General features: G+C 44.3%; 1 protein-coding gene across 7 annotated transcripts; it reads left to right on the top strand.

The window, feature by feature from the left end:
* Positions 1 to 741: 741 nt before the first annotated feature.
* Positions 742 to 27,532, top strand: CYP2G2 (cytochrome P450 family 2 subfamily G member 2). 7 transcript variants are annotated; one of them, XM_074386310.1, is made up of 9 exons: positions 2,203 to 2,260; positions 13,325 to 15,650; positions 16,563 to 16,725; positions 18,057 to 18,206; positions 19,878 to 20,038; positions 20,935 to 21,111; positions 22,602 to 22,743; positions 24,811 to 25,250; positions 26,984 to 27,532. In XM_074386310.1, the coding sequence occupies exons 2-9, from the start codon at positions 15,471 to 15,473 to the stop codon at positions 27,251 to 27,253; spliced, it is 1,683 nt and encodes a 560-aa protein (XP_074242411.1). In that variant the 5' UTR covers positions 2,203 to 2,260; positions 13,325 to 15,470; the 3' UTR covers positions 27,254 to 27,532. The 7 variants fall into 7 exon arrangements, 6 of the variants coding, with proteins under 6 accessions (XP_074242412.1, XP_074242413.1, XP_074242411.1 ...); XR_012513830.1 differs by lacking the exon at positions 2,203 to 2,260 and adding an exon at positions 25,522 to 25,596 and having other exon boundaries at positions 8,423 to 15,650; positions 26,398 to 27,077; XM_003943181.3 differs by lacking the exon at positions 2,203 to 2,260 and having other exon boundaries at positions 8,423 to 15,650; positions 24,811 to 24,998; positions 25,109 to 25,250; positions 26,984 to 27,258.

Genomic DNA, 27,532 nt, shown 5'->3' with positions numbered 1-27,532 from the left:
ATGAGCATAATCGTAGTTAAACTCCTCATTGCAAGACTGTGAGGGTGGCTTTATCATCTCTATGTTGCAAATGAGTTAGGTAAGGCTCCCAAAGTCTGTCTTAAGTGACCTGCTTTTGTACTCCCCAGCTAGTGAGGGTAGAGTCTTAGTATGGGCTTGTGTGACTGTAATTTTCTTTTCTCTCCCTCTCTCTTTTTTTATTTCTTTCTGTTTCTCTCTTTTTCTTCTTTGTTTTTCTTTTTCTTTTTTCCTTTTCTCTCTCTTTTCCTTTCCTCCCTCCCTCCCTCCCTCCCTCCCTCCCTCCTTCCCTCCTTCCCTCCCTCCCTCCCTCCCTCCTTCCCTCCCTCCCTCCCTCCCTCCTTCCCTCCCTCCCTCCTTCCCTCCTTCCCTCCTTCCCTCCCTCCCTCCTTCCCTCCCTCCCTCCTTCCCTCCCTCCTTCCCTCCCTCCCTCCTTCCCTCCTTCCTTCCTTCCTTCCTTCCTTTCTTTTTCTTTGAGATGGAGTTTTGCTCTTTTGCTCTTGTTGCCCAGGCTGGAGTGCAATGGTGCAATCTCAGCCCACTGCAACTTCCTCCTCCTGGGTTCAACTGATTCTCCTGCCTCAGCCTCCCAGGTAGCTGGGATTACAGGTGCCCACCATCACGCCCAGCTAATTTTTGTATTTTTAGTAGAGACAGGGTTTCACCATGTTGGTCAGGCTGGTCTCAAACTCCTGACCTCAAGTGATCTGCCTACTTTGGTCTCCCAAAGTGCTGGGATTACAGGCGAGAGCCACCATGCCTGGCTGTGACTGTAAATTTCATGCTGTTACCACCACTTTGGACTGCCAGGCCCCACCTGTTACTCTTTATGAAAACATTAGACAAATTGCTTGTAATCTCTTGTGTTTCTTAAAATAATTCCATGTAAACATGTAACAAAAGATTTCAAAATGCTAGAAAAATAATCTTTTAATAGGAGGGAGACTTGATCTTCTATAGTTTTTGCACTCTTTGGAAACTTAACCAAAGACTGGCCAGTATATGCCTCAGGCCATTGGCAGTGAGGCAGTGGGGGAGTTGGCGTACTGGTGGTTGTGGGTGGAGAGTGAAATGTTTTATGTTTCACATTTCAAAGTGATGAAAAGGATTAGGGTGGGGCTGTGGTAATGTTGACTGAAATAGAGTGAAGAAGGTCAAAGAAGAGAAGAAAGTCAAGATTCCTTTTTTCTGAGTGTTTGGACAGCTCATATCTATGGCCATGAAGTTCCTTCCTACCAGATAAATGGCAGGACTTAGAGTTGAGAGATGGGAAAGAAGTTGAATAGATGACAGGGACGAACTACTTTCAGCTTTTTTTTTTTTTTGAGACAGAGTCTTGCTTTGTCACCCAGGCTGGAGTGCAATGGTGTGATCTTGGCCCTCTGCAACCTCCACTTCCCAGGTTCAAGCGATTCTCCTGCCTCAGCCTACTGAGTAGCTGGAATTACAGTCATCTGCCATCATGCCTGGTTAATTTTTGTATTTTTGCAGAGATGCAGTTTCGCCAGTTTGGTCAGGCTGGTCTTGAACTCCCGACCTCAGGTGATCTGCCCGCCTCGACCTCCCAAAGTGTTGGGATTACAGGTGTGAGCCCCATGCCCAAACAACTTTTTTTAAGAGGACAAAGATGTCAGCCTCCCAGTGCGCTGATGAAGAGTTTCTTCTGGTAATGGTTGAGTAGCTTCTATTGAAGCAAGCATCCTGTGAATAAAAACTATTAACTCTGAAGAAAACATTTTTAAGAACCCAATTCCCTGAAATCACTGGAGCGTGAAGAAAAGCAGCAGATTCTGAAAAGAGTTAGAAGAAAGGGGTTTTCTTTCCTTTTTTTTTTTTTTTAATTTTTTTTTTTCCCCTACAGTCCAACATGTGAAGAAAGGGATTTTCTTTAAAACAAACCAACAACCAAAAAAACCCCATAGCTTTTGGCCTTCCTTAACACAGGGAGAATGGGAGGTGGGATGACTGCAAATTTATATATTTTTTAAAATTTCATTTTTCATCTTATTAAAATCCTTTAAAATGTAGACCACTTCTTGGCTAGGAGGGCTAGGTAAATAATTCCTAAGGGAACTACATTTTTTTAAAACATGCTGTGTCTCTTTAAATGTAGAAAGGTGATCAAGATGGCTGACCAGATGCAGGCAGCATGGCCTCCTCCGTGGAGAGGAACTCCATCTTCAACAGATCATCTAGGAGAGAATTCCGGGATTCATCAGAGAAGAGACGGGACACACCGGAAGTGAGTAAGGAGCGGGGATTGGCCGAGAGCTGGGAGTGGCTCCTGGATGTGGGGAAATAATAAGAGAGAAACTCCCAGGACTCCACGCTTTGAAATGGGTTTTTATGATCTTGGGTCTAGTAGAAACCCTCAACCCACTCGGTCGACATATGGAGCTCCCTAAAGATTGTGCAGAGACATTGCCCCAGAAAATGGAACCCACATGGAATCCCATCTTAGCCTAGAGCGGCCTCAGCTGGGTGCCATTTTGAGCGCCTAGATACTGGAGATCTATAGAAATGGTTGCTGCCCCTGGGCTGCTTCAAGGAGGCACAGGGGAGACCCAGCACTCCCAGGCACCCATGGGAGGGACCATTCTGCATTGGCGCGGGCTGGTGTTGAGACTGACACACTCCCCACAGCTTCTCACCCTGGTTGCAGGCCCAAGGAGCAATTTTGAGAGTTTAATTCTATGCTGTGCCCTGCCCTCAGGCCCAGTTTGAGTTGACCTGGCTGCAGCCACTACCTGGCCAAGGAAGGACAGGGAAACAAAGCCCCTTTGCCTTTTACCTGTGACAGTTCCCCCCATCCTGCTGTGGGCTGCTGTGACAGGGACATGTGAGTGGCCCTGACTCCTCACAACTTCTTGTCCATACTGCTTGCCTGAGAGGGGTCCGCCCTTTCTGGTCACAAGCCCACAGCTGGCACAACTGTGAGAGTTTAATGTCGGGCTCTGTCCTCCCTTTGGCCAGGTGTGAGGTGATGCCACTGTAGCCGCCACCCAGAGTGGGGAGGGACGGGGAGAACAAGCTTTCCCAAGCACACTTAGGACGAGACCAGCACCCTGCTACAGGATGCTGTGGGACTGGGGAGTAGCCCATCCAACCTGCCGCATCTATCAGTAGCACCAACATGGACTGTTTGGGTCCTAGCGGATTGCTTCAGCACTGCTACAGCCATCACCCATATCACACCACACCCTGTGCTCTTCAAGGGCCTGAGAACTTGCCCACATCCCTGTCCCACCACTCCCATGAGTTCAAGACCAGCCTGGGCAACCTGGTGAAACCCTATCTCTAAAAAAAAAAAAAAAAAATCTCAGAACTTGAAGACTTGAAGACAGGTCTTTTGAAATATTCATCTGACAAAATTTTAAAAAATGAATAAAAAAGAATAAACAAAGACTTTGAGATATCTGGGACTACATAGTGTGACCAAATTTGTGCGTTTTTGGTATTCCCAAGTGGGAAGAGAGAATTTAAAAAATTAGAACACCTATTTTTAGGAAGTAATTGATGAAAACTTCCACATCTGTCAAGAGAGTTAGACATCCAGATACGGAGCCCCCGCAAATACATCACAAAAAGATCTTCAGATAATATTATATTTAGAAAGTCCTAAAGTCAAGAAGAAAGAATTTTAAAATTAGCAAGAGAAAAAGCATCTAGTCACCTCATTAGACTAACAGCAGACTTTTCAGTGGAAGCCTTACAGGCCAGAAGAGAACAGAATGGCATTTAAAGCTACTGAAAAAAAAGTACTGTCAGACAAAAATTTTATATTCTGCCAGAATAAGCTTTGTAAATGAAGGAGAAATAAAATCTTTTCCAGTCAAGCAAATGCCGAGTGAATTTGTCACCACTAGCCTGGTTCTACAGGAGATACTGAAATGGGTCTTAAACATGGAGATGAAAGGTCAACATTCAGCATCATGAAAACATACAGAAAAATAAAACTCACATTCCTTACAGAAACAACCTCACAAATGAGAAAGAGAAAACATCAAATGGCAACGGGGTAGAATCTCATCGAACCACAATGACAATAGCTACAAAGAAAATAAAATACCTAAGAATATATTTAGCCAAGGAGATGAAAGATCTCTATAAGCAGAACTATAAAACACCAATAAAAGCAATTGTAGATGACATAAACAAATGGAAAAATATCCCATGCTCATGGATTTGAAGAATCAATATTGTGAACATGAACATACTGTCCAAAGCAATCTATAGATTCAATGCAATCTCTATCAAAACACCAACATCATTTTTCACAGAATTAGAAAAAGCAGTCCTAAAATTCATATAGAGCTAGAAAAGAGCCCAAATAGTTAAAGCAATTCTAAGCAAAAAGAACAAAGCTGGAGGCATTACATTACCTGACTTCAAATTATACTTCAAGCCTATAGTAATCAAAACAGCATCGTACTAGCATAAAAACAGACACATCTATCAATGGAACAGAATAGAAAACCCAGAAATAAAACCACTTACCTACAACCAACTAATCTTTGAGAAAGTCAACAAAAATATACACTGGGAATAGGACATCCTATTCAATAAATATTTCTGGGAAGACAATCATATGCAGAGGAATAAAACTCAACCTATATCTCTCACCATATACAAAGATCAACTCATGATGGATTAAAGACCTAAATGTAAGACCTGAAACTATAAAAATTTTAGAAGAAAACCTAGGAAAAACTGTTGGACACTGGCCTAGGCCAAGAACTTATGGTGAAGTCCTCAGAAACAAATGCAGTAAAGCAAAAAATAGACAAATAGGACTTAAACTAAAAAAGCTTCTTTACACCAAAAGAAAGAAATCATTTTAGAATGGGTGCGGTGGCTCATGCCTGTAATCCCAGCACTTTGGGAGGCTGAGGCGGACAGATCACCTGAGGTCAGGGGTTCAAGACCAGCCTGGCCAACATGGTGAAACTCTGTCTCTACTAGAAATGTAAAAAAAATTAGCCCAGCGTGGTGGCATACACCTGTAGTCCTAGCTACTTGGGAGGCTGAAGCAGGAGAATCACTTGAACCCAGAGGGTGGAGGTTGCAGTGAGTTGAGATTAGGCCACTGCACTCCAAGCCTGGGCAACAGAATGAGACACTGTCTAGAAAGAAAAGAAAAGGAAAGGAAAGGAAAGAAAGAAAGGAGAAAGAAAAAGAAATAAAAGAAATCTTTACTTGTACTACTTGTATCCCTTAAATATAGAAAAATAAAAATACCTCAGAAAATCATATGGCAGCTTAAAAAAATTAAAAAATAGAATTACCATATGATGTACAATTCTACTCCTAGGTATATACAGAGAAAAATTGAAAGCAGGGTTTTTTGTTTGTTTGTTTGTTTTTGAGATGGCGTTTCACCGTTGTTACCCAGGCTGGAGTGCAATGGCGCGATCTCGGCTCACCGCAACCTCCGCCTCCTGGGTTCAAGCGATTCTCCTGCCTCAGCCTCCTGAGTAGCTGGGATTACAGGCATGCGCCACCACGCCCAGCTAATTTTTGCATTTTTAGTAGAGACGGGGTTTCACCATGTTGACCAGGATGGTCTCGATCTCTTGACCTCGTGATCTACCCGCTTCGGCCTCCCAAAGTGCTGGGATTATAGGCGTGAGCCACCGCACCTGGCCAAAAGCAAGGTTTTAAAGAGATCTTTGTACACCCATGTTCATAGAAGCAGTGTTTGCGGTAGCCAAAAGGTGGAAGCCACCCAAGTGCGATCAGCAGATGAATTGATAAAATTTGGTCCATTCATAGAATGAAAATATTAGCCTTAAAATGAAAGAGATTTTGATATATGCTACAACGTGGATGAACCGTGAGGATGTTATCGTAAGTGAAATAATCAGCCACAAAAGGAAAAATACTATATGAATCCACTTATTTATTTATTTATTTAGACTGAGTCTCCCTCTGTCGCCCAAGCTGGAGTGCAGTGGTGTGATCTTGGCTGTAACCTCTGCCTCCCAGGTTCAAGTGATTCCCCTGCCTCAGCCTCCCCAGTAGCTGGGACTACAGGCACGCACCACCACGCCCTGCTAATTTTTTTTTGTATTTTAATAGAGATGGGGTTTCACCATGTTGGCCAGGATGGTCTCGATCTCCTGACCTCATGATTCGCCTGCTTCAGCCTCCCAAAGTGCTGGGTTTATAGGCATGCAGTACCTAGAGTAGCCCAGTCCATAGAGCTGGAAAGCAGAATAATGATTGCGGGGGGAATGAGGAGTTGGTATTTAACGGGTTTTAGGTTTTCAAGATGAAATGCGTTCAACACTGCTGAGCTGCACACTTAAAAATGGTCAAGGTGGGCTTACCCAGTATGTCTGGTGATGTTAGCTAGTGCTGGTTCTGCCCTCTCTGATAAAGAAGCAGTGGATCACAAGTGACTGCACTGTATTTCCAGGCACGCGCCACCACTCCCAGGTAATTTTTGTGTTTTTAGTAGAGATGACGTTTTGCCATGTTGACCAGGCTGATCACAAACTCCTGACCTCAGGTGATCTGCCCACCTCGACTTCCCAAAGTGATGGGATTACAGACACGAGCCACTGTGCGTGGCTGAAGCTGAACATGTTTTTTGAAGGGACCAAGAAGCTGCCAGAGGTTTGGTTTTCCCAGCAGCAACCCAAATGCAAACCAGAAATGGGGGATATTGCAAAAATAGGGGGATCATACTGTCCCAAAATCTGAGTAGAATGTACTTCCGAAGGATGTACAATGTTCGCTTCTCAGTGTGACAAGCAGAAAGCTCATGTGCTTGGTGACAGTAGCATGTTTGTTTCCAGGAGACATTTCATCTTGCAGACATGTGGTGCCACCTCCCGACTGAAAGCACTGGCTTCCCTGTCGAAGCTTGCTAGGGATTACAGCTTCTACTAACCAACGTTCTACGTTCTATTTTCATGAGATCGGTTTTTTAAACTCCCATTATGAGTGAGAATATGTGACATTTGTCTTTCTGTGCTTGGCTTATTTCACTTAATATAATGTCCTCCAGGTCCACCTATGCTCCTGCAGATGACAGGATTTCATTTTTTTTTAATGGCCGAATAATATTCCATTGTGGCTGGGCACGGTGGCTCATACCTGTAATCTCAGCACTTTGAGAGGCCGAGGCGGGTGGATCACGAGGTTGGAAGTTCAACACCAGTCTGGCCAAGATGGTGAAACCCTGTTTCTACTAAAAATACAAGAATTAGCCGGGCAAACCTGTAATCCCAGTTACTTGGGAAGCTGAGGCAGGAGAATCACTTGAACCCATGGGGTGGAGGTTGTAGTGAGCTGAGATCATGCCATTGCACTCCAGCCTGGGCAACAGAATGAGACTATATCTCAAAAAAGAAGAAGAAGATTCCATTGTATATGTAACCATGTTTTCTTTCTTTCTTTTTCTTTTCCTTTTCATTTTTTCATTTTTTTCTGGTGAAGATGCCAGTGAATGAACATGTTTTCTATTTCAAACATTTTATGGAATGTTATTTTATTTTATTTTTGAGGCAGAGTTTTGCTCTTGTTGCCCAGGCTGGAGTGCAATGGCATGATCTAGGCTCACTGCAGCCTCAACCTGGGCTAAAGCGATCTTTTCACCTCAGCCTCCTGAGTAGGTAAGATGCGTGAGTGCCACCACTCCCGGCTACTTTTTGTATTTCCTGTAGAGACAGGGTTTCGCCATGTTGCTTAAACTCTTCCACCTTCTGGGTTCAAGTGATTCTTCTGCCTCAGTCTCCTGAGTAGCTGGGATCACAGGCATGCACCACCACGCCCAGCTAATTTTGTATTTTTAGTAGAGACAGGGTTTCTCCATGTTGGTCAGGCTGATCTTGAACTCCTGACTTCAGGTGATCCACCTGCCTTGGCCTCCCAAAGTGCTGGGATTACAGGCGTGAGCCACTGCACCTGGTCTATTTATTTTAATTTTAAGTTCAGGGGTACATATGCAGGTTTGCTATACAGGTAAACTCATGTCACAGGCATTCATTGTACAGATCAATTCATCACCAAGGTATTAAGCCTAGTGCCCACTAGTTACTTTTCCTGATCGACTTTGTCCCACCCTCCACCCTCAGGTAGGCCCCGGGGTCTGTTGTTCCTCTCTATGTGTTCATATCTTCTCATCATTCAGCTACCACTTTTTTTTTTTTTTTTTTTTTTTTTTTTTTTTTTTTTGAGACGGAGTTTCACTCTTGTTACCCAGGCTGGAGTGCAATGGTGCAATCTCGGCTCACCGCAACCTCCACCTCCTGGGTTCAGGCAATTCTCCTGCCTCAGCCTCCTGAGTAGCTGGGATTACAGGCATGTGCCACCATACCCAGCTAATTTTTTGTATTTTTAGTAGAGACGGGGTTTCACCATGTTGACCAGGATGGTCTCAATCTCTTGACCTCGTGATCCACCTGCCTCGGCCTCCCAAAGTGCTGGGATTACAGGATTGAGCCACCGCGCCCAGCCAGCTGCCACTTTTAAGTGAGAACATGTAGTATTTAGTTTTCTATTCCTTCCTTAGTTTGCTAAGAATAACAGCCTCCAGCTTCATCCATGTTCCTGAAAAAGGCATGATCTTGTTCTTTTTTGTGGCTGCACAGTATTCCATGGTATATATGTACAACATTTTCGTTATCCAGTTCGCCACTGATGGGCATTTAGGTTGATTTCACGTATTTGCTATTGTGAATAGTGCTGCAGTGAACATACACGTGCATGTGTCTTTATGGTAGAATGATTTATATTCCTTTTGGTATATACCTAGTAGTAGGATTGCTGGGTTGAATGGTAGTTCTGTTTTTAGTTCTTTGAGGAATCATCACACTCCTTTCCACAGTGTTTGAACAAAAGATCACTAAGGCTAGCAATTGGTTACTTGAAAGAATAAATAAGATAGATTGCTAGCTAGAATAATAAAGAAAAAAGAGAGAAGATCCAAATAAACACAACCATAATGACAAAGGGAATGTTACCATGGAACGCACTGAAATACAAAAAAAATTCACAGAGGCTACTGTGAACATCTCCATGTACACGAGCTAGAAAACCTGGAAGAAATGGATAAATTCCTGGAAATTCTATACAACCTCCCAAGTTTGAACAAGACAGAAATTAAATCCCTACACAGAGCAATAACAAGTTGTGAAATGGAATCAGTAATAAAATTCTACCAACCAGAAAAAGCCCAGGACCAGAGGAATTCACAGCTGACTTCGACCAGATGTCTAAGGAAGAGGTAGTGCCATTTCTACTGAAACTATTCCAAAAAAATGAGGAGGAAGGACTCGCCCCCAGCTCATTCTATGAGGCCAGCAACATTCTGATACTCAAACCTGGCAGAGACACATCAAAAAAGAAAACTCCAGGCCAATATCCTTGATGAGCGTAGATGCCAAAATCCTCAACAAAATACTAGAAACAGAATCCAGCAGCACGTTAAAAAAGCTAGTCCATCACAATTAAGTAGGGTTTATCTCTGGGATGCAAACTCTAATTTTCATATTAACAAATACTTATTAAATGCTTGCTCTGTGTCATAATTCATTGAATTGTCCCGAATACCTCAGAAGATCAATACAACCATTTGTCCCATTTTCTAGATAGGGAAACTGAGGCACAGATAGTGTCCAAGGCCTCATTTTCAGGGACTCTTAGGACCATGCCATTTTGCAACCATTTAATCATGCTAAATGCCTTCCACTGGTTGAGCATGTGCCAAGGTCTGTGTTAAGGGCTTTTCATGCACATCATCATCCACCCCAAACAACACTACACAGAAGGTACTATTGTTATCATCCCCCAAATACAGATTGAAAAACAGCTCACAGAGGGAGGCTTACTTTTCTGTGGTTTCTGGAAGATGATGATGGGGAAGGTCTGGCATATGCTCACTGTCTACCAGCACTTATTCCCTGGCCTTCATCAAGAACCGAAGCAGGTATGAGACCCTTTCTGGCCATGGGGTTAAAGGGAGTAGGCAGGGAGAACCAAGGACACCAGCATTCACATCTTTGTCCCCGCTGCCACGGCCATTGAGGATGCCGAGAACCTGTGGCGTTGCTGAGAAGCCATGCAGCTCGGACAGCATGGATCTCTAGAAATACGTCATCATTTCCAGGAAGCTGCCTTGGGAGCAAAGCATTATGGGAAACTGCTTTGAGAGAGCAGCCATAACAGGAAACTGCCTTGGGAGAGGGGCATGATGGGAAACTGCTTTCAGAGAGCCTCCATGACAGGAAACTGCCTTGGGAGAGGGGCATGATGGGAAACATATGGCCAATAGAAATAACAGCGGGAGCTAGACTCCCGGCATGTTACCCATTGAAGGAACTACCTGTGTCCCGTTAGGGCTGGATGGGAAGAGAAACCCCAGTCTGTCAGTCTCCAAAGTCAGAGTGCTCCCTGCATGCCATTGTGCAAGACATGAACACTACAGCCAGCTGAACCCCAACCTCGCTTTCTTTTCCATCTCCTTTGCCCAAAGGGAGGGGGAGACTTCCACAGGGATCCCACCCCACGTGGAATTCCGCTTAATATCAGTGAGTTTCTGAAAAACTTCCCCCACTCTCCCTTGCACCACCTGCTGGCATCATCCCAAGCCCAGATCTTCAGATTTGGAAATACACCCACAGGGGCGTGCTGCTAAATGTTTATCCGCGGCTTCTTAGGGAAAAAAGACCCGATTTATAGAGTTTTCTGATTTCTGTGCTATGAATGCATTCACTATGGCCAATTTCAAACAACCAGCTGAGGTAGTGTCACCGAAAATGGAGTTGGGAAGAGATGTAGAAAAACGTACCATCATAGAGTATTTTCACTTTACAGTCACAAATAGACATCAACAATCTTCAAAGCACAGATAATGGTAAAATATAGTAAAATAATTAGGATGTGATGAGCCTTGAGCATTCATTACCTTCTTTTAAAAATGTAATATATTCCATTTTAAGTTTGTATAACTTGGCCAGGCACGGTGGCTCATGCCTGTAATTCGAGCACTTTGGGAGGCTGAGGTGAGCGGATCACCTGAGGTCAGGAGTTCAAGACCAACCTGACCAACATGGAGAAACCCCATCTCTACTAAAAATACAAAATTACCCAGGTGTGGTGGTGCATGTCTGTAATCCCAGCTACTTGAGAGCCTGAGGCAGGAGAATTGTTTGAACCATTGGGAGGTGGAAGTTGCAATGAGCCGAGATTGCACCATTGCACTCCAGCCCAGGCAACAAGAGCAAAAATCTATCTCAAAAAAAAAGTTTGCATAATTTAGTTAATAATCACTGTAATCAGCTCACATAATTATCGAACATTTAATAAACAGTTCTTCTGCCAGGTCCACTGTGCCCCTGCATTTTCTGCTTTGAGCCCTGATGAAGCCCCTGTCCTGGGAAGAAAGAAGCTGCTTAAGGAGAAAATTCAGCACACATACACAGATGTGGTCCTATGAGTTATTATAGCTTCTTTTTTTTTTTCTTTTCTTTTCTTTTTTTTCTTTTTTTCTTTTCTTTTTTTTTTTTTTTTTTTTTTTGAGGCAGGGTCTGGATCTGTCACCCAGGCTGGAGTGCAGTGGCGAGTGGCACTATCTTGGCTCACTGCAACCTCCGTCTCCTGGGTTCAAGTGATTCTCCTGCCTCAGCCTCTTGAGTAGCTGGGATGACAGGCACCGGTCACTACACCCAGCTATTTTTTTTTTTTTTTTTTTTTTTTTTTTTGTATTTTTAGTAGAGATGGGTTTCACCATGTTGGCCAGGCTGGTCTTGAACTCCCAACCCTAAACAATACACCTGTCTCAGCTTCCCAAAGTACTGGGATTACAGGCATGAGCCACCACTCGTGGCCTACTAGAGTATCTTTTGATAGAGGTTGTTTTAGTTTGTTTAGTGTTGTTATTATCCAGTACTGTGGATGAGTAATTTATAATAAAAAGAGATTTATTTGGCTTACAGTCCTGCTGGCTGTACAGGAAGCATGGCCACCAGCATCTGCTTCTGGTGAGGGCTTCAGGCTGCTTCCACTCTTAGCAGAAGGTAAAGCAGAGCCAGTGTGTGCAGGGATCACATGGTGAGAGAGGAAGCAAGAGAGAGAGGGTATGGCCAAGTTCTTTTAAACAACCAGCTGTCATAGTAACTAATAGAGCAAGAACTAATTCATTGCCATGAAGAGGGCATCAGGTAATTTCTGTATCATGAGCCAAACACTTCGCATTAGTTTCCACCTCCAACACTGGGGATCAAATTTCCATGTGAGGTTTGCGGGGACAAACATCCAAATGAAACCAGTTGATAAATAGGTGATTCAGCCACTTCTCCAGGACCACTCTTACCAATAGCCCCATAGTTCATCTACTAAAGAGGCCTCCAGGACCCTTCTCCATCTCCAGACAGTATCTGTGCTGCCCCAGTTGTGAAATATATTTATGATTACATCTGTAACATTCAAATCCATGCATACATCCTCCTTACAAGGAATCTTACAGTATCTCACAACTGATGATTTATACTCCATGGATATAAATTGGGTCAAATTGTGCATTTGATAGCTTTTGAGAAACTCTGAACCAAAAAATACCTCAGAGACCTCTTCAAACTCTGACATGCTGTGTTTAGGCTGGAACCCCAAGCTTGAGTTTAAGAGTGAGAGGAGATGCAGAAAAGAAGTTGGGGTCAGGTTTCAGAACCAGGAAGACTTCCCTGTGGATATGAGAGAGTGTGGCATTAAATTACTTTGATATGCAGAAACCGTGGGAAATAACAAACCATTGTCTTAAGCCTCTAGGTGTTGAGCTGTTTTGTTATGTAGTGTTAGATAACTAATACACAGGTTATGATAGAAGACAGCTAATCTTCCATTAAAGGGAGAAATACCAAGTTTCATGTCAATAAACTTAAGTTCTTAAAAACTGAGTCAATTTAAAGGAACAATTAATATATGGGTGGTACTCAGACACAGCAAAAAAAGAAGGCAAATGTCTGACGTTGGACACGATACGTGTTGGACACTTATCTTGGTTCAATGATTTTTCAAGCATTCTTCATAGAAGCCAAATTTCATAACATACAGGTTAACTGCTATAACAAAGACCCAAAACAGTGGTTTAAAGGGTTTAATTCCATCTTACACAAGATGGAAATTTAATTTTCTTTCTTTCTTCTCCCTCCCTCCCTTCCCTTCTCTTCCCTTCCCTCCCTCTTTTCTTTCTCTCCTCCTCTCCTCTCCCCGTCCCTCCTCTCCCCCTCCCCTCTCCTCCCCTCTCCTTCTCTCCCTTCCTTTTCTTTTCCTTTCTTTTCTTCTCTCTTGCTCTGTCACCCAGGATGAAATGCAATGGTGCCTTCTCAGCTCACTGCAACCTCGGCCTCCCAAGTTCATGAAATTCTCCTGCCTCAGCCTCCCAAATAGCTGGGATTACAGTGTGTACCACCACGCCCAGCTAATTTTTGCATTTTTAGTAGAGATGGGGTTTCACCATGTTGGCCAAGCTGGTCTCGAACTCCTGACCTCAGGTGATCCACCTGCCTCAGCCTTCCAAAGTGCTGGAATTACAGGCATGAGCCACTGCACCCGGCTGAAATTTAATTTTCTTAGACTTAATGGCTCTGCGTAAGCAACCCAGGGCTCATCAGGTAGTTCACTGATATCAAAGACCCAGGCTTCTACCATGTTGATGCTTCTCTTTCCTAAGTTGTCGCCCTTGCCATCCCCACATTTCCATCCCATTTAGCCAGAAAGAGGAAATATTCGGGAAGGAAACCTTGCCCCTCCCTCTAAGCATAAACTGAAAGTTGCGTACATCACTTTCACTCACTTCTCATTGGTCAGAACTTAACTACATGGCCACACCCAGCTGCAAGGGAGCTTGGGAAATGCAGTTTTTACTCTTGATGGGAAGGGTAGTTTTTACTCTCGATAATCACGTAGCTGGATAGAATTACATTACTGTGGAAGAGGGGAAAACAAATATTGGGAGACATCTAGGTGCCTCTGAAATATGAACCTCTTCTCAAATACAGTCATATATGAATTTAATGTATCAAACCAGATGACAATGAGAGCTATACTTCCAAGCGCTTGAAACGTCTGAATGCCTTTTCCCCTGGTATGAAAGGTATTACATAGAGTTTAAAAAACAAAAACAAAAACAAAAAAACCCAAAATTTATCCAGCAGCTTCAGGTTATAAGAATGTTTGTTTTGGGGTGACCTGAATCATCTCTGACCACATGCCCTTCCTTGCAATCTGTTTGTTTGGATTGGAGGATACCCTGCTTGTCAAGCACACAGCTCCGTGCCTGGCATGAAGTGACAATAAATTTTAAAAATCTGACCAGGCGCAGTGGCTCATGCCTGTAATCCCAGCACTTTGGGAGGGAAGGCAGGTGGATCACTTGAGGTCAGGAGTCCAAGACCAGGCTGGTTACATTACACAGAAGGGTGGCTATAGTTAACAATACTACATTGCTTATTTCGAAATAATAGGAAGAGAGGATTTCGAATGTTCTTACCATGAATAAATAATAAATGTCTAGGTAATGGATATAATAATTACCTTAATCTGATTGATATACATTGCATACATATATCAAAATATCACACTGTACCCCACAAATATGTGCAATTATTATCTGTCCATTAAAAATTTTAAAAAATTAATAACTGATTAATTAGGGTTATCCTTAATTAAATAATGAACAAAGAGGTTTCCTTGTTGACTGTCAAGACTTTGTAAACAACACGGTTGGCCAGCTGCGGTGGTTCACGCCCATAAACCAGCACTTTGGGAGGCTGAGGCGAGTGGATCACTTGAAGCTAGGAGTTTGAGACCAGCCTGGTCAACATGGTGAAATCGCATCTCTACAAAAATTAGCTGGGCGTGGTGGTGTGCCCCTGTAGTCCTAGCTACTTGGAAGGCTGAGGCACAGGAATGGCTTGAACCTGGGAGACAGATGTGAAATGAGATCACACCACTGCACTCCAGCCTGAGTGACAGAGTGAGACTCTGTCTCAATAAAGAAATAAACAAATAAAACATTATTTCCCTATTTGAGACATGGGGAACCAAGTCCCAGAGGTTAAGTCCAGTGAAGAAAAGATGGAACTGCCACTTGTACCCAGATTGTCTGGATCCTAAAATCAATAGCCTAAAAAGATACTAATCTGCCTCTTACACCCAACCAAGAAACTCTGTTCAATTCTGTAGAGCTGAGAGACAACAGGGAGACTAGAAATATGAATAAAGGGGAATGGCCCCAGAGGATTTCCCTGTGTGAATTCAAGTTACCTTTATTCAAGTGGGAGATTATAGGTTATATAACCACCCCCCACATAAAGTACTCTTCCCCGATGACATTCAAACCCGGAAATCTTAAATCCCAGGGTGTTCAGATTTTGGTAGAAGCTGATCTCCCAGGACCTATTTAGGCAGGATCTCGTGCCCAGGACAGAACCTGCCAACCTGGCACCATGGGGCTGGGATGGGCCGTCACCATGTTTCTGGAACTCCTCTTGTCTTGCCTGCTCATCTTCATTGCCTGGAAACGAATGAATAAGGGAGGAAAGCTGCCCCCAGGTCCCACACCAATTCCTTTCTTGGGGAACCTGCTGCAAGTTCGAACTCATGCTACCTTTCAGTCTTTGATGAAGGTGAGTCTGTCAGTCTCCCCTTACAGGCCTAAGAGCAAGTAATCCTATAGCCAGGTTCACATGGAACATGAGGCTTCTAAAAGATAGACTTTTGGAAACACAGACTTTGCAAATCTTAGAATTCTGAAATTCCAGAATCCTGAAATGTTGGAAACACACCTTCTCAGTGCATTGAAATAAGATGCTCATGACCTCAGGACTTTGGAATCACAGTACATTATATTTTTAAACACAAGGACTTTTTGACTCAGGTTGTCTTAGCACTTTGAGACTTGGTATCATGAAGTCTTAAGATTCTAAAAATTGCCAGGCGCGGTGGCTCAAGCCTGTAACCCCAGCACTTTGGGAGGCCGAGGCGGGTGGATCACGAGGTCAAGAGATCGAAACCATCCTGGTCAACATGGTGAAACCCCGTCTCTACTAAAAATACAAAATATTAGCTGGGCATGGTGGCGCGTGCCTGTAATTCCAGCTACTCAGGAGGCTGAGGCAGGAGAATCGCCTGAACCCAGGAGGCGGAGGTTGCGGTGAGCCGAGATTGTGCCATTGCACTCCAGCCTGGGTAACAAGAGCGAAACTCCATCTCAAAAAAAAAAAAAAAAAAAAAAAAGATTCTAGAAATTGAACATTTCAGAGACAGGCGTATGAATCTTGGAATTTATCTAATCCAGGTCCATTATTTTCTAGATGCAGACACTAAGTCTTGTGGGGAGAGACGAGCTTTTGCCTAGGATGACAGGAGCCAAGACTTCCGCGCCTCTTTCCCAGTAGTCCTTCCAAGCCCAGGATTTACCTTGATTCCTTAGTACCATGCTTATATCCCCCTGAAATCGCCATCCTCTAAAGTCTTTGATTGGTCTATACTTGGTACTCCAGTCACCCCCTTCCTCTTGTGTTTTCCTTCCCTCCAAGCTCAGGGAGAAATACGGCCCTGTGTTCACGGTGTACATGGGTCCCCGGCCAGTGGTTGTTTTATGTGGACACGAAGCAGTGAAGGAAGCCTTGGTGGACCAAGCGGATGACTTCAGTGGCCGTGGACAACTGGCTTCAGTAGAGCGAAACTTCCAAGGTCATGGTAGGTAGCAATGACAACAAAAACAGTAAAACCGGAAATGACTGAAATTCACTGCCTATGTGCCAGGTTCTTCGGTAAGTGCTTCATATGACTTAATGCACTGATTCCCTTCAGAGAGCTGTTAACGCTATACTAACGTAAATGACAAAGCTAAGATAAATGTTAATGTCACACAGAAGTGGTAGAACCACTTTATTTTGAATCCATGCCCTCTGACTCTATTGTTTTCTGTGTTATTTCTGCTCTTACTTTTGATGGATATGTGATATTCTTTATGCACCTGCCGAAGCCCTCAAAGCCAACCTTACTTCTCATCTTTCTACACTCATACACGTACCTAACCCATAGGTCTCTGCCTCCTTCATTTAGGTGGATCTCTTTTTCCCAGGCATCTATCTCTAACGGCCCACACCCTTCAATTCCAAGAAGGCTCACCACATTCTGTCTATCTGTCTGTCACCTTTTCTTCCTTCTGTCCATTGATCCATATCATTAGAAAATCCGTTCATTATTATTTCTATAAAAATCTTTCACTCTATTGTCTATACATCTGTCAATTAACTTTCTATTTATTCATCTATCCATCATTTCATCTATTCATTAGGGCTTCCATCATTCATACATCTATCATTCTTTCCATCCACCCTCCAACCGTTATCAATCTATCTCAAACCATCCATCCATTAACCATCCACCCATCTATTAAGTCAACCATCCATCCATCCATCCATCATTCTAGTCATAAACGCTTCCTTCCATTCATCAATAAAGTAAAATAATTTCATTAGATCTAACGCATTGCTATAAGACTCTCACCAGTCCACACATTTGGTAATTTGTAAATGTTTCTTACTACACGGCAACTCCTTTTGTGTAGGTATATCGATGTACAAGTGTGAGCTTCTGTGTACACATATGTGTATGTGTCCAGAGAATACAAGTATTATATAGAAAATAGAATTAATATCCCCATTCCTGGGCACTTTATATGGCACTCTATCCATACATCTCTCCACGTTGCTAGGCATTCACTCAGTTATTTTTTTTAATTTATGCAGGTCTACCTCTCTTTCCTATAAGAAACACTCTATGATCTCCCCTTATCGTTCCTAAACTGATTCCCGTTTACTCCACCTCAATCTGGACTTTTCTTATTTTTGAGGATCCTGCAGGGAGGGAGCCTTTCTCTCTTGAATGAGGCTTGAAGGTTGGGAGTGGCTTCCCTGACAGCAGAATCTAGAGCTTTTGTAATCTGTCCCCATCATTGTCTAGCACCGAGTTGAACACGGGAGGGGAGGGGAGGCAGAAGCCTGAGACTGAGATCTTGGCAGGTGTGGCTCTGTCCAATGGAGACCGATGGAGGAGTCTCCGACGCTTCTCCCTGACCATCCTTCGGGACTTTGGGATGGGAAAGCGGAGCATTGAGGAGCGAATTCAGGAGGAGGCCGGCTATCTACTGGAGGAGTTCCGGAAGACCAAGGGTATGGGGGTCACAAGGGAAAGGGCTACTGGGTGACTGGGTGGTTATGAAGTGCTCAGTCGTGAGAATGGGCCTTGGTGGGAGAAAGCTCTGGAATAGGAGAAGGGGGACAATATTAAGAATTCACTGAGATTTCTGGCCAGCTTCCATATTAAGAGTTTGCATGAGCTGGGCATGTGGCTGGCACATGCCTGTAGTGCCAGCCTCTTTGGGGTCTGCTTGAGCCCAGGAGTTCAAGGCTGCAGTGAGCTCTGATCATGCCACTGTACTTCAGTATGGGAGACGGGAGACAGTGAGACTGTGTCTCTTAAAAAAACAAACAAACAAAAAACAGCCAGGCTCAGTGGCTCACCCCTATAATCCTAGAACTTTGGGAGGCCGAGGCGGGCAGACCACGAGGTCAGGAGTTCGAGACCAGCCTGGCCAACAAGGTGAAACCCTGTGTCTGCTAAAAATACAAAAATTAGCTGGATGTGGTGGCACATGCCTGTAATCCCAGCTATTTGGGAGGCTGAGGCAGGAGAGTTGTTTGAACCCAGGAGGCCGAGGTTGTAGTGAGCTGTGATTGTGCCACTGCACTCCAGCCTGGGCAACAGAGCGAGAGTCCATCTCAAAACAAACAAAACAAAAAAACAGTTAACATGGAAGACCCTTAGAGACCACTTATCTAGAAACTTTAATCAGTGGATCTCACAAGGGGTCTGTGAGCTCTTGATATCCTAAGCAGATTTTGGTGACATGTGACTTCATGACTTTTCTTGAAGACTGGGTCAAATTTCATTACATTTGTATATTTGTATTGTGGTAAAAAAAAAATACATAAAATTTACAATATTCACCATTTTAAGTATCCAGTTCAGTAGTGTTAAGTATATTTATGTTGTTGTGAAAAAAAATCTTTTGAACTTCATTTTGCAAATTGGAAGCTCTATACTCATTTCATTATGTTTTTAAAGGAGTTCAGTCCCACCAAAAAATAAGGTATGGAACACTGGGGTCTACAGAGAAAAGACTTAGAGAGAAAAAACAAACAAACAAACAAACAAAGAAAAAAAGATAAGAGGTAGAAATAGAGACACATTTTCTCTACATCAGAGGATCCTTGCCTGTTCTACATGGGTGATTTACGGCGTCTACATAAAAGCTTCAAATGCTTGTGTACCCCAGAAATTATTCATAAAATTGTGTATTTGTGAATATGTACATTATTCTTGAGAAATTGTTCCCAGATTTACTGATCTTGTTTTTCAGAAGGTGTAGGTGAGGCCAAGGGAAGGATTTTTTAAATTGCCCAAATGAAATCATCGGTAGAGCTAGACAGAATTCAGAAACTTTTATGTGTCGCTTACCCCACTTTCCCCCAAATGTGCAGGTCTCTAACATCAACGCATTTAAGTAATAATAATGCAAAATAATGATTAAGCTCAACTGTGCATACTATATGCGAGGCATTGTGCTAATTATTTTATGGATAATGATATTGAAGCCTCATGAACCAATGAAATGGCTCCTAAACCAATTTGCAGAGTGGCCAATCTAGACCCAAAACACAACAACGCAGTGACTCACACAGGCAATTAAGTAGTGGAGCTGGGACTCAGACATGGGACTGTGATTCCACACCCCATGTTCATGATCGTCGCCTCCAACATAAACAATTTCCACTGCCCAGGTGCCCCCGTCGACCCCACTGTCTTTCTGAGCCGCAGCGTCTCCAACGTCATCAGTTCTGTTGTCTTCGGAAGTCGCTTCGACTATGAGGACAAGCAGTTCCTGAAACTGGTGCAGTTGGTCAATGAGAGTTTCATTGAGATGAGCACTCCCTGGACACAGGTGCCCACCCAGCCACCTCTCTGCCCACACACCAACCCCAGTTAACTAAGCACCTTCCTATACCCCACTCGATCCTCCCCACACCCCTAGGAGGTGAGTACAGTAGTTTCCCTCATTGCTGGGGGACATGTTCAAGACCCCCAGTGGATGCCTTAAGCCATGGATAGTACCAGATTCCATAGATACTGCTTTTCCGATATATACGTGTCATGATAAAATTTAATTTATAAATTGAGTGCAATAAGAGACTGGCATTCATAAGCAATAAAATAGAACAATTATAACAATATATTCTTAAAAAGTTATATGAATGTACTCTTTCTCTCTCAAAATATCTTATTATATGTAATATTTTTATTTTTATTTTATTTTTTTGAGATGGAGTTTTCTGCTCTTGTTACCCAGGCTGGAGTGCAATGGTGCGATCTCGGCTCACCTCAAACTCTGCCTCCTTGGTTCAGGCAATTCTCCTGCCTCAGTCTCCTGAGTAGCTGGGATTACAGGCGTGTGCCACCATGTCCAGCTAATGTTTTGTATTTTTAGTAGAGACAGGGTTTCACCATGTTGATCAGGATGGTCTTGATCTCTTGACCTCGTGATCTACCCGCCTCGGCCTCCCAAAGTGCTGGGATTACAGGCATGAGCCACCACGCCCAGCAATATATGTAATATTTTTAGACTGTGGTTGGCTGCACGCAACTGAAATGGTGGGAGGCAAAACCGGGGTTAAGGGGGAACTACTGTCTCAGTATGACCCAACTTCCAGGAAGCAAAAGGGCCTCACCCGATTCTTAGACCCAGCACTGGACTTTGAGCCCAGCTGTCCAACTCCAGACTCAGCCCATGCTGGCCGCTGGCGCCCATCACTGACAAAGTCCCCTTGCCTATTCCTACAGCTATATGACATGTACTCTGGAATCATGCGGTATTTGCCAGGAAGACACCATCGCATCTACTACTTGATAGAAGAGCTCAAGGACTTCGTTGCCTCCAAGGTCAAGATCAATGAAGCAACCTTTGACCACCAAAACCCCCGGGACTTCATTGATTGCTTCCTCATCAAGATGCACCAGGTACCTCCTCTTCTTCCCCTGGTCCTTTTCTCTCAGCTTCTCAACCTCTAGTCCCTGCAACTTTAAACCAATCTGCAGACATTGAGGACAGAAACAAAGACACAAGCAAAGAAACAAGCATGATTTTGCAGGACTTACTTTTATCTAGAGATGACTATAGAAATGGTAAAAGTATAAACTGTTACGGCTTTATAGATGAATATAGAAACCGTAAAAGTGTAAGCTGTTAGAGATTTAAAACAGACTTTGAGCCGGGCGCGGTGGCTCAAGCCTGTAATCCCAGCACTTTGGGAGGCTGAGGCGGGTGGATCACGAGGTCAAGAGATCGAGACCATCCTGGTCAACATGGTGAAACCCCGTCTCTACTAAAAATACAAAAAAAACACTAGCTGGGCGTGGTGGTGCGTGCCTGTAATCCCAGCTACTCAGGAGGCTGAGGCAGGAGAATTGCCTGAGCCCAGGAGGCGGAGGTTGCGGTGAGCCGAGATCGCGCCATTGCACTCCAGCCTGGGTAACAAGAGTGAAACTCCGTCGTCTCAAAAAAAAAAAAAAAACAAAAAAAAAACAACAGACTTTGAATCTAGAAATTTTAGGAACTTGGAAAGTTAAAGTCTTACATCTCATACATGCCAGACAGAGACTTACAACTGTAGTCTTGAGTCTTAGAATTTCAGAAATGTAGAAGCTTAAAGTTTTTAAATGTAAAACTAAACATTTAAGACAGAAATCTTTGAAGTTAAATATTTAAACTTAAAAGTTTAAAGTCTTAGAGATGTAGAAATTTAGTGGTTAATACTTCTGTATCATCATTTCCTAGAGTTTTATACATTTGTAAATTTATATTTTTATGTTATTGAAACTTTGCCCTTGGAAATTTAAATTTTATACCCTAATGTCCCTACATGTTCAAATCTTAAAAGGTACCCCACATTCTTCTCCTCCCATCCTCCCTGTTATTCACCCCATCGCATCCCCCCCAGCTTCTGTCTTGCTGTTCCTCTAACACACAGGCATGTTCCTGCCACAGGACCCTTGTTCTGACTGCGTCTTCTCCTAGACATGATTGCTTTACCCACCTGTTGTCTCCCTATACAACAGACCAGAAATACAATAAGGAAATAAGACAATAGGCCAGGTGCAGTGGCTGACGCCTGTAATCCCAGCACTTTGGGAGACTGAGGTGGGCATATCAACTGAGGTCAGAAGTTCAAGACCATGCTGGCCAAGGTGAAACCCCATCTCTATTAAAGACACACACAAAAAAGAAATTAGCTAGGTGTGGTGGCACGTACCTGTAACCCCAGCTACGTGGGAGGCTGAGGCAGGAGAATTGTTTGAACCTGGGAGGTAGAGGTTGCAGTGAGCTGGGATCATGCGACTGCACTCCAGCCTGGGCAACGGAGTGAGACTCTGTCAAAAAAAAAAAAAAAAAAAAAAAAGATAATAAAGACAGAAGAGAGTAACTCTGTTCACTATCCCCTCACTCTCAGGATAAAAATAACCCTCATACAGAATTCAACCTCAAGAACTTGGTCCTCACCACTCTGAACCTCTTCTTTGCTGGCACGGAGACCGTGAGTTCTACCTTGCGCTATGGATTCTTGGTGTTAATGAAGCATCCTGAAGTAGAAGGTGAGTCTACCCTGAGCTGCCTGTCTGGTACCTCCCACCCCAACATAAAGAAGACGTCATCTTGAAAATCTAGAATCCCACGGCCTCAGATTCTTCACCCTTAGAACTTCAGGACATGGAAACACGAAATCCCTGACTTTTGGAGGTCATTTAATTTAATCTTCTGCTTGGCCTGTGGCTGTTGTAACAAATTACCAGAAACTTAGTTGTCTAAAACAACACAAATTTGTTATCCTTCTGTTCTGAATTTCAGAAGTTCAAATAGGCTTTCACTAGGCCAACACCAACGGACCATCTGATTCTCTGCTTTTTCCGGGTATAAATAAGTACTCCTTGTAATCCTGGGTTTACGACTCTGTCCTCCATCTTCAAAGCCAGTAGCGTAGCATCTTTAAACCTCTATTTGTTTCTGGCATCACATCTTTATTCTTTTTCTTTTTTTTCAAGACAGAGTCTTGCTGTGTTGCCCAGGCTGTGATGCAGCGGCGTGATCTCAGCTCACGCAGCCTCTGCCTCCCAGGTTCAAGCAATTCTCCTTCCTCAGCCTCCCGAGTTGCTGAGATTACAGGCATGTGCCACCATACCCAGGTAATTTTTGTATTTTTATTAGAGATGGGTTATCGCCATGTTGGCCAGGCTGGTCTTGAACTCCTGACCTCAGGTAATCCATCCGCTGGCCTCCCAAATTGCTGAGATTACAGGTGCGAGCCACTTGTGCCTGGCCTCACATCTTTTTTTCTAACTCTGATTCTCCTGCCTCTCTCTTAAACAGACACACAGTATTACAATGAGGGCCAATCTCAGTAACCCAGGCTAATCTTTTCATCTCAAGATTCTTAATTTGCTGGCATGTTCAGAGTCTCTCTTGTCTTTTTGTTACCCTTATATACACAGCCTTCCAGGCATTAGGTTTTAGAGACTTGGAGGTGGGTATCTTTGATGGCCATTATAGAGTAGAAGACAAATAAATAGAATTCATCTCCAGTAAATTATGATCTGGTCCAGTAGGGTAACTTTAGTAATGAGGAATTCACTACCTGCTTAAGGAAAATTTTCCATTTTGGCCCCTCTCCTTAATAATGTAACTCAAAACAAGCCAAAGGGTTTCTCCTGGTACAGATGAGAGACACCAACACATTTCTACTCAAACGCCTCTAGTCTCACCTCCATTGTCTGAGTTGTCTTTCACTGGTCTAAATAATCAAGCTGGGTGCAGTGGCTCAGGCCTATAATCCCAGCACTTTGGGAGGCAGAGGCAGGCAGATCACTTAAGGCCAGGACTCTAAGACCAGTCTGGCCAAAATGGTGAAACCCTGTCTCTACCAAAAATGCAAAACTCAGCCAGGTGTGTGGTAGTGCATACCTGTAATCCCAGCTACTTGGGAGGCTGAGGAATGAGGATTGTTTGAGCCCAGGAGGCAGAGGCTGCAGTGAGCTGAGATTGTACCACTGCACTCCAACCTGGGCAGCAGAGTAAGACTATGTCTCCAAAACAAAAACAAAAACAAATATTTATGAGCTGCTTCTATGTGCCAGGCACTGGCCTAGTTCACACACCAGACGTTATACAGTGTTTACAACTCTATGACCTGGTCCGACCATCGCACTCATTTTGAAGATGACAAAACAGAAGTGCAGAAGATGAAGTCACTCACTTCTCAATTGCAAAGATAGATAAACGCCACCAGTGGTGATCTTAATCAGTCACATAACAGCTTGTCATTTGTGTCAATCCTGTCCCGGTCACCTAGCTTGCCTCTTTCCCATTTTGTGAAAAATCCACATTTGAAAGTCAAGCTGGGCCCATGGCTTTTTGGTGCTGTTAAGTAAAGACCAAATGTCCCGGCAGAGTTCCCGACTCCAACCTGCCTGTCTCCCTCCCGATGTCTGATGAGCAACCGAGCACCGTCAGTGTGTCCATTGTTAAGTTAGAGAGGCGACTAAACATGCGTGGCTTGCCTCTGAGATCTCTTTCTGCTGGGACTAGGAAAGCGTGATTCGCCCTGGCTTCCCTGACCAAAACACCTCCCTGTGCCGTTCTCTGCTGTATTTTCTGACCCCGTCCAGCTAAGATCCACGAAGAGATTAACCAGGTAATTGGACCACACCGGCTCCCAAGTGTGGAAGACCGGGTCAAGATGCCCTACACAGATGCCGTCATCCATGAAATACAGAGACTGATAGACATCGTGCCCATGGGTGTCCCCCACAACGTCATCCGGGACACTCAGTTTGGAGGCTACCTTCTGCCCAAGGTGAGGTTGCCCCTCATTGCCTCCCTTCCACTGCGCTCCTCCCTTCCCCGGATTCCCTACCCCTGTGGTCCAACACTGATTTCTCCCAACCGCCTCCATGTTCACTCCAGGGCACAAACATATTTGCCCTGCTTGGCTCTGTCCTCAAAGACCCCAAATACTTCCGCTATCCAGATGCCTTCTATCCCCAGCACTTCCTGGATGAGAAGGGGCGCTTCAAGAAGAATGAAGCCTTTGTGCCTTTTTCCTCTGGTAGGTTTCTCCAGTCTGACTTCCCCAGGCATGTGCTAAATCCACCGCCCCCCACCCCGCCACCGCCACTGGTCTGTGTTTGAAGTTCAAGTCAATGAGAATTTGAAGGTTGCATCATAGAACCATAAAATTTTAGAATCCCTGAATTAGTAAATATTACAATGATTGACTCTGATCATTAGAAAGAAAAAAAGGACACAAATAACACTAAACAGGGCATAAACCCACTGGCTGTTAAGAATAAAATAAGACATACTTTCTATTTTTCCAGCCAGATAGTCTCTGAACCTTTGCCGTTGACCTACGAAAGTGGCCATAGACGATGTATAAATAAACAAGCCTGTGTGTGAGTTTGAAAAACTATTTATGGACACTGAAATTCAAACTTTGTTTCATCTTCACATATCACAAAAGAGTCTTTTTTTTTTTTTCCCAACCATTTTCTTTTTTGTTTGTTTGTTTGTTTCCCCAACCATTTGTTTTTTTTTTTTGTTTGTTTGTTTGTTTTTTTTTTTGGAGACGGAGTTTCGCTCTTGTTACCCAGGCTGGAGTGCAATGGCGCAATCTCGGCTCACCGCAACCTCCGCCTCCTGGGTTCAGGCAATTCTCCTGCCTCAGCCTCCTGAGTAGCTCGGATTACAAGCATGTGCCACCATGCCCAGCTAATTTTTTGTATTTTCAGTAGAGACGGGGTTTCACCATATTGACCAGGATGGTCTCGATCTCTTGACCTCGTGATCCACCCGCCTCGGCCTCCCAAAGTGTGGGGATTACAGGCTTGAGCCACCGCGCCCGGCTCCCCAACCATTTTTAAATGCCGAAAGCATTCCTAGTTTGCAGGCTGTATGAACACAAGCAGGAGGGCAGATTTGCCCGACACAGTCCTTTGCCTGCTCACAGCATAAAATCTTCATGCAGCAGCATTTTACCTGTATGTTGGCGGGGCACAGTGGCCCACGCCTGTAATCCCAGCACTCTGGGGGGCTGAGGCAGGTGGATCACTTGAGGCTAGTAGTTCGAGACCAGCCTGGCCAACATGGTGAAACCCCGTCTCTACTAAAAATACAAAAATTAGCCAGGTGTGGTGGCGTGCGCCTGTACTCCCAGCTACTCGGGAGACTGAGGCACAAAAATCACTTGAACGCAGGAGGCGAGGTTGTAGTGAGCGGAGATCATGCCACTGCACTCCAGCCCGGGCGACAGAGCAAGACCCTGTCTCAAACAAACACCAACAACAAAAAGTGTATGTCGTTTGGAACCTGGAGTCCACTTCACCTTTTTGAATTGGTGGGGCCTTGGGTGAGTCACTTCAGCCCCCATCTGTGAAACAGGGATTCATCCTTCCAAATGGCCGGAAGAGTGGCTTACGAACAGTCAGTGTTACTAAAGGTGAGTTTTCACCTTTTTTTTCTCACCAATGTCCGGCACCTAATAGGCATTGGACAAACCCTTGAGGAATTGCAATAAACACAACCTTGAAACTCACAGATCCTTTAGACCCTCTTGGAATGGGATGGAATCCCAGACATCAGAGAAGTAGCAGGTCCTGGCTGAGCACCAGCTGTGGGCACCCACTGAGCCTGTGTAACACCCCTTTATAAAGCAGGCTCAGTCATGAGCCCTGATGCTGATGAGGCACGCTGAGGCTCAGTGGGGCGGTCAGTTCCAACACCCCGCCACCCCCATGACCTGTGCAGGTGTGACCCTTCCTTCTGCCTCCCCTGTGCCTGCAGGAAAGCGCATCTGCCTGGGTGAGGCCATGGCCCGCATGGAACTCTTTCTCTACTTCATCTTCATCCTTCAGAACTTCTCTCTCCGCTCACTGGTGCCGCCTGCAGACATCGATATCACCCCCAAGCTCTCAGGCTTTGGCAACATCCCTCCGACCTATAAGCTCTGCCTTGTGGCCCGCTGAGTGCCACTTTCTGTGGCGCAAGGAGGAAGCAGTGAAGAACGCAGCTCTCCTCTCGTGTTCAGGAGCACCCCCCTCTTCTCCGTCTTAGTAATCCTGGCAGCATCCCTAACAGAAGGCACTATGATTACAGAGTCGGCCAGGCTCACCTGAGAATGTACGGCTGCGTGTCTTCCCCTCCGCTAGAATAGCAATGCCCCGTGCAAGATGTGCACCTCTGCCTGCAGGCTTCCTGGTCGCACGGTCAACGTTGCTTAGGTTTCCGGCTGCATCAAATTCTTATTGTAGACCCAGTGTCTTCATGTTGTTCCTTTTTTCTCCTCTAAAGAACAGCAGGTTAACATGTTGTTCCTTTCTGTGTGTGCTCTGA

The sequence above is a fragment of the Saimiri boliviensis genome, chromosome 14, assembly GCF_048565385.1.
Source record: "Saimiri boliviensis isolate mSaiBol1 chromosome 14, mSaiBol1.pri, whole genome shotgun sequence".
NCBI classification, from domain to species: domain Eukaryota; kingdom Metazoa; phylum Chordata; class Mammalia; order Primates; family Cebidae; genus Saimiri; species Saimiri boliviensis.
The sequence above is the reverse complement of the archived record's forward strand: the minus strand, read 5'-3'. Positions and strand labels throughout refer to the sequence as shown.

Excerpts from the sequence above, each read along its gene's own strand:
- CYP2G2 (XM_074386310.1), top strand. The coding sequence starts at position 15,471 with ATGGGGCTGGGATGGGCCGTCACCATGTTTCTGGAACTCCTCTTGTCT. Across the intron at positions 15,651-16,562 it reads CCTTTCAGTCTTTGATGAAG|CTCAGGGAGAAATACGGCCC; the intron begins GTGAGTCTGTCA and ends CTTCCCTCCAAG. Across the intron at positions 22,744-24,810 it reads GAAGCATCCTGAAGTAGAAG|CTAAGATCCACGAAGAGATT; the intron begins GTGAGTCTACCC and ends GACCCCGTCCAG.